The 7,347-nt window shown below is 41.9% G+C and overlaps 1 protein-coding gene across 1 annotated transcript in view; it reads right to left on the reverse strand.

The window, feature by feature from the left end:
• Positions 1-509: 509 nt before the first annotated feature.
• The window catches only part of PLD4 (phospholipase D family member 4), a 15,505-nt gene continuing 8,667 nt past the window's right edge, over positions 510-7,347 (reverse strand). Inside the window, exons 5-10 of the mRNA XM_044435866.1 lie at positions 5,944-6,071; positions 4,880-5,080; positions 4,539-4,678; positions 3,306-3,471; positions 1,997-2,093; positions 510-736 (exon numbers count right to left, since the gene is read on the reverse strand). Of these exons, the coding sequence (XP_044291801.1) occupies positions 510-736; positions 1,997-2,093; positions 3,306-3,471; positions 4,539-4,678; positions 4,880-5,080; positions 5,944-6,071 (959 nt within the window). The remainder of the gene's footprint in view (positions 737-1,996; positions 2,094-3,305; positions 3,472-4,538; positions 4,679-4,879; positions 5,081-5,943; positions 6,072-7,347) is intronic.

The following is a 7,347-nucleotide window of genomic DNA, read 5'->3' on the forward strand; positions in this document are numbered from 1 at the left end:
CTTTTCTCAAACATTGCCACCTTGTGGCATTTTGCAAATGCAACAAATTGTTTAGCCAAGTTGCATAACCGTTTTGTGATCTCCAGACAGCCATTTGTGACTGTTCATCACTGGGTATTTGTAGAATTCCACCGCAGTAGAACTAAAAGAAGAATTTCACTTACCCCTCCTTGGTACTTATTCCTTTGAGTTTGTTTGCCTTAAAATCATCGTTTTAAAAGCACACAAGAAAAGGCACACCACGCTACAGAATGGCACTCATCTTCAAGAGAGAATGCCAGGAATCAAGTGTTCCTTGCACAGGGTGGCAGCCAAAGCACAATTCTCCTTTTAAAAGTCTTCTATCTGGCCCTCCCCCACTCCAAATGTTAGATGTAAGTTGCAAAAAGTAATTTGGGAACTAATACCTCTTTAATCAAAGTTTGAAATTCCCATTATCAAACAAATGTGAGACAGAGATCCTGCATCTGACATGCAGAAATCTGAATTTCCATCTACAACAAAACAATTCAGTATTCTTTCAAAGTTGTAAAGCCATGTTGCCAAGCACAGTCCTTCTGCCCAGGCAGTTCCTCCATATTTACTGAGTATTTGGAATTCCAATCTCGTTCAAAAAGAGACCTCAGTTGTTCCTGTATTAATGAATTCCTCTTTTGAGTATCTGTTGAAGACTGTGCGGCAATCAGTCCCACACCTGCAGTGATACTGAAGTATTCTTCAGCCCAGTTAGAAGTCCCTGAAGATGGCAGAAAATGCAGAGTGTGAATAAAAAGAGTATGATTGTCATTGACCTCATCATGCACAAAAAGGCAAAGCTCCTTATGGCAAATAAGTGAGAGTTCTGACTTCACTAACCTGAAATGAGTATTCTGAGCAGGGCCAGTTGAAGTGAAGCAGTCGAATGCAGTAGTGAGTGGGGGAAGAAACGTGTGTGTGTGTTTCTGTGGAAAACATACTGATCAGGGCTGACTGTACCCTGAGGCAGGATGAAGCAGTCACTCAGGCAGCAGAGGCTAAGGGGTGGCAAGGTGTCGGAGGTCAGAGGTGTGGAGCCACCTATTCTGCTTGGTATCCCCTAAGCCAGTGGTTTTCAACCACCAGTCCGTGGCCCAGCACTGGTCCACAGGAGGTTTCCTGCTGGTCCATGGGGGGCTGTACCCTGCTCGCCATGGACTGGCACAGGAGCTGGCTGTGCTCCACCACCTCTTCCTCAATTGGCATCCCATTCACGGGGGGTGCACCGGTGCCACCAGAGGGCCAGGGGAGGGGGGGAAACAACTCAGTGGGAGTTGACTGTGAGCCACGCTGTGCCGATTACAGTATTTTGTTCCTTTGTTGGCATATTTTGCTGCTCGGTTTCTGGTTGTTTTGGAGAATTTTCAATTTTTTGGCATCGTGTTTGGAAACTAATACAAATACCGCATTATGTGTACAGTGCTTTTTGTTTCTGACTCAGCGGTCCCCGGGGTGGTTTTCCATGTTTTGCTGGTCCCCAGCTGTGGAAAGGTTGAAAACCACTACCCTAAGCCAACCTGTCACTCTTGGATGTAAATGGGGGGGGGGGTTCTGCCCCATTGCCGTGGTTGAAGTAAAGCTCAGGTCTTGGTCTGGTTAGCTTCTGCATATGGAATCCAGTAAGTAGCCACCTTACTTCACCTCAGGCAGCAAAAGGTCTTAGGTTGGCCCTGATAGTATATTAATATAATATATATCTATATTTACATCCCACCTTTTTCCTGCAAGGAATCTAAAGGAGCTTACATAATCATCCACCTCTCCCTTTTATCCTCATGACAACCCTGAGTCAATGACTGGCCCAAAGTCTGGCCCTGAGTTGGTTAGGCCAAGAGTCAATGACTGGCCCAGTCACCTTCGTGACCAGGTGGGAACCTGACCCCACGTTTTGCGAGCCCCAGTCCAACACTTCAAATAGAGGGCTGTCCTCTGTAGGAGCACAGGCCCCTGAAAGGGTCTGGTGCCCAGCAACAATGCTTACCGATATAAGCTGTCTTGTCAGTCACCATGTATTTGTTGTGATTCAGCCTTGCAAAAGGAATGTTTGTGTGATTCCCAACTGGAACAATGAAGATTTTCTGGTGAGAAGTAAATATAAAACATAGCAAAAATGAGCAAGAATTAAACACTTTGTGTCTTTTTACAATTGTTCAAATTGTCTGTATTTTCAAATGGTGGAATATAAATTACAGCAGAGTATTTTTCAGATCAAATTAAATGTGCATCTCCTCATGCATTAGTGAAGGTGCTCCAGGAGGGGAGGGGTGTTAAACATTGCCTCACGCAACATGTTTTCATCCTGAAATGTCTTCCTCCCAACTCCAGCAGAACAAAGCCAGGAATTGAGGTTTTTTCCTCTTATTTCAATATCTGTCCCACTGGGGGCAGGAGTTTTAGGATGAAATAGGCATCAGAAATTTAAGCTACATGCTGCTGGGGCACCATGACCCCTCAAAACCAAGTCTGTGCTCACGTGCACGAAAGTAAATAAAACTCAACTTGTGTAATTAAGCCAAAGTCTATTTTGGCCCTTATAGACTAAGCTACACTAGGCTGATGGTATTTTAAAATAGTCTGCAGTTTTCTGGTACATCAACCAACAAAGAAAGCATACTCCTAAAAGCAATAATAGTAACTAGCATTTAACTGTTTCCACTGGGAGAGTGATGTTAATCTCTACTGCAGCAAAAGCAACCTCAGGGCGCCATCTTATCCAGAGGAGTAGGAGCCTTCAAAGCTCATGCAGAGCTGAAGCGGTGGAGGAGGTGATCTTTGCCCGCCCCTCCTGCTCTGCTATTTCACTAGGCAGTCATTTTCTCGGAGAGGAAGGGAAGGAGGCTGGGGTGGCTTTAGGGTGGCGTTATCGGTCTTTTCCCCTGCGCCCCCCTCCCACCTCTTTCACAGCTCTCCAAGGTTGCTTTCTCAGCCAGGGATTGCTCCCAGTGTAATTCTTTCTGTGCTGGCTGTGAGTGGTGGAGGGAGGAGACGGAGTTCTGATTCCCAGCGTCAAGGGTGGAGAGCTGGCTCCAGCCTCGGAGCTGCAAATCTGAACTGTCCTACTGTTCTGACAACATCCAGGAACCACAGACCCATTCCTTCCAAGACTCTTGCAGCACTGCTAAGAGTAACACATTAAATTTAATATATGGGCAGGGTCTGCTTTTTTGAATTCATGGTGGGAAAAGAAGTAAAACTCAGAAAAAGCCCTTAAACCCTCTCAAAGGACATATTTCCTATTCACTTCTCCATAGAAGGGAAGTGACATGAGCCCAAAAGCATGTTTGAATTACCACTTCTATTGTGATGTTGGAGTGTGGATCATTGAGAACACTCAGTGACTTCAGGTAATGAAACATGGAAGGATCTGTATGGATCCAACAGTTGATCAAAAGCCGTAGGTGTATTTTATGGCTGAACGCCACACTTCTCAGAGCATTGTCAATAGGTGGCCAGTATCTGAAAGAATAACAGTGTAATATAAGCAATGTGGCGCTTTGTATGTATGCTGAGCACCTTTCTTTGGGCTTTCTACTCCATCCAAATCACAGAGGGGGAATAGCACGATTGGAAGGAGTTACTGGGCTTTTCTACATGAGGCTATTAATCTGCAGTATCTACTTTTGGTTGGCTACAGAACTAAGATGTGAGCACTAAGCAAAGAGCATTTCTTTTCCCACAGTTTCATTATATAATCTGTTCTACAGCAGAATAGTGATGGAAAACACAGGTACTTTTGCTTTGGTAAATAATAAACTAGGCAGAGCATTGGCTACAGAACAATATAGAAATGAAATTGCTACTGCTGCAGCAGCTGCGGCTACTACTACTAATAATAATACCATAATTTCCCTGGTCAAAAATAATCTTATTGAAAATTTTCTTGAAAAACAGAAGTGAAAATGGAGATCGATGACATAGTCTAAAGAACCCAGAAACAATTCTGAGGAAATGAGCACACCAAAACTGCCTCCTGCAGAAAAGCTCACTTTCATTTCCCCAGCCTTTTGGTGCTATTTGTCTGTGAATATAACAGCATTAATATCCCACTATCCTTTCTAAGATGAAAAATATTTCCCTTCTACAGGGCAACAGCATATTGTGGGTAACTTTGAGCAGTCCAGGGGCATTTTTTAGGACCCATGGAATACTGGCAGAGGTGAACTTAGAGATAGTTCTCACAGAGACGGTAAACAGGTGTCAGCACTGCATTTCATGAAGCAAATCTCCACTCATAAAAAATATTTAGAACAAAATGCCAGAGAGAAGTGTTCTAGTCACACATTCATCCCGACATGCTAGTTTTCAGTGTGCAGGGATGGTTATGTTAATTTGTAGATCATTCATTGTAAGCCAGTAGCCACAGTCTGAAGAAGTATGATCCAGACACAATTTTGCCACCTCAATAAGACCGCGGCCCTTGTAATTCAAATGCTGGGGAGTGAATGGGGGGAACAGTCCATAAAACCAATTGGTATTCAGATAATTATATTGAAAAGTGGATACATTCAGGCTTAACCTGATACCTTTGTGGGTGACTGAAGTGAGTTGTTGGGAAATATGCCATAAGAGAGACATACACAAATTCTTCTGCATCATAGATAACATCAAGAATTGCCATAAGATCAAAGGTGCGGCCTTCTGGGCAAAATGAAAAAGGAGAAGCCTAGATAAAAGAAAAGTTTAATTACTACAGCATCAAGTACTCTATTCACAAGTTTATTCAATAAGAATAATGGATTCCTGCTGCAAAAGGTTATTCTGTGCTTTCAAATTAACATTTGCTGTTCAAGGTACATTCCCACAGGAAGCAAACTGAGCATTTCTGAGCAAACATGCTTAGGATTGAACTATAAAGTCTACTTACAGAAAAATATGTCTTGGTGGAGGTTCCATTGAACTGCACTTCTAATGGTCTGTGCCTGTTAATATTGGTAGAATAATTATTTGGCCATGGAGATGGGATTGTGGCATTGTGTTCTCCAAGATCCCAGTATGTTTTGAAAGTTTTCCAGAGGTCATTGCCTAAGCAGCTGCAATTTGTGATCAAAACGCCAAGTTCTTTCACCTATACAAGGAGAAAAGCTGTAGAGTAACATTTCAAAGCAAACATGTATTATCATTTACACCCTAAAGCTGGTGTCCCAAATATTTTTGGGCTGGTAGACACAATTGGAATTTTGAGAGTGCCATGGGCTTGACCATTCATAAAATGGGTACCACAGCAGGCACAGCCAGTTACAAACACTCATTTCCTCACAGGCAAACTAAAAGAAAAGTAACCATCCTAAGAACTTCCATGCAAGGCAGAGGTGGGCTCTGAGATACAAAACACAAACTGAACCCACATAAAGATGAGAGTGGTGGTTCATTTTGTGATGTGCAAAATGTTAAGACTTTTTTAAAATCTTAAAAAATGAAATAAAAACCAGTGGGCAAGGGGGTTGGTGGAGGCTTCCATTCAGTTGGAGGCTTCAGATGTACTACAATTACTTAAATAGCGACTGTTAAGGCATGGAAAGAACCAGCTCAGTGGCAGAGCACAAGCTTTGGATACTGAAGATTTCCTCATGTCTCTTGGTAAAGCTGGAAAAACTTCTGCCTGAAATCATGGAAAGCCAGTTGTACTGGGCTTATATGGATGAAGTGTCTAGTTCATCATTAGTATGAATTTCATTCTTATACCACTCCATAGCCAAGGTCTCTGGGCTTAGTATAAAGCAGCAGTTTCTTCTCTTAGAAATAGAAATAATAAACAAATCTATTTTCATCTCAGGATATGGACTCTGCACTTTAATATTCTCCCATAATAGAATAATCAATCATAATAGGATTGTTCTTGCAATTTTCAATACAAATTCAGTCAATTCCTTTTGTATTGTCCAAGCAGTCTTTTTCTTTCCTTCAACTTCCTATCCTCAAATCTCTCACCTGAGTCAGGGCCCTCCAGTCTACATTGGCACTTCCAAGAAAGATGTGTTTCCTGTCTACAATCCAGAATTTGGTATGCAGGACACCATGGGTCAGCTGCCCAAAATTAATCCTTTTTACATGAGCTCCTGTGCAAAAGAAAAAAGCTAAGCCAAACAATTGTTTTGCATACCCTCGACTTGCAACCCACATTTGACTTACTACCAATCTCCAAACACTGAAACTAAACAAATTTGCCAAAGTCCTTTAGATCTGTTCTGGTGGTACAGAGGTATGTGAGGTTGCTAGTCTCATTTGTGTCCTGGCTGATGCTCATGCAAAAACTAGAATAGCACAGAGTCTGAGTGTATGAGCCAAATGCTTTCAGTCCAAACATTATCTCATTCTCCTGGCTGTAAATCAGGGACAATTAATCTTTTTCAGCCCAGAAGCTGAATGCCAATTTGGGAAGGGTCTCAGGGGCTGCGTTTGAGCCAAGGGCACATGGCAAGGCCAAAAATGTGATTCTTACCAATTTGAACATTGTCCGACCAAGCATACAATCCACAGCCTAATTTTTTGCATGCCCACTTGAACATAAGCCCCACTGCAACAGCTTTTAGGACTGTAAAGCACCCTTCAATTTGATTCATTTTATTTAAAAGTTAATTGCCTTTGAATAGCTTCTTAACAGCAGAAGAAACCTGCCAGATTCAAAGGCCAAATTCACCTGGAGTTTCCCCATCCTATCTGAAAATGCTTCTGGGTCAGGTCTGAGGCTTTGCCACAGTAGCAGATCTGCCAGAGTCAGACTTTATCTGTTTGGCCCTATCAATAATTTGCAAAATCTGCACTCCTCGGCACTCTTATCTATGTTCCAGTCTCTCTTATTTGCCTGCTTTCTTATGTCTTCTCTCTTGCCTAGCAATTCTGCAGCTGCTGTTCTTTCCAGGTTCCAGTCCATTTCTGCACACAGGCTGGGCCTCAGGTTTGGAATGCTCAGGAGCCATATTTGGTCCCCTCTCTACCCACTTTGCTCTTTAACAAGCCTTCATGCTTAATTCTGGCTCCTTATGTGATTTTTATTTTATTATTTTATTTTATTGCTTCTGAACTGTGGGTAATTATTTTATCTGGTTTTTGTTTTGCTATGTGAATAGAACAATCGTATGACCTTTTTATTTAAACATCATTTTAATTGTAAAAATATATGATCTGGCCAGGGCAACTTCTTCTTCCTTCTCTTTTCTCCTCCTATATTCTTTATTTACTTATTTTATACTGTTAATTTTAATTTTATATTATTGTATCTCAGTGTATTTTTTGTATTTTTGTATTTAGTGGTAATTTATTATGTTCTATTGTATTTCAATGTATCTTATTGTGTTGTAAGCCACCCCTTGCCGAAGCCTCGGGGCGGCTTAC

This window comes from Varanus komodoensis, unplaced genomic scaffold, assembly GCF_004798865.1.
Source record: "Varanus komodoensis strain SLA01 unplaced genomic scaffold, ASM479886v1 scaffold3, whole genome shotgun sequence".
NCBI lineage: Eukaryota > Metazoa > Chordata > Lepidosauria > Squamata > Varanidae > Varanus > Varanus komodoensis.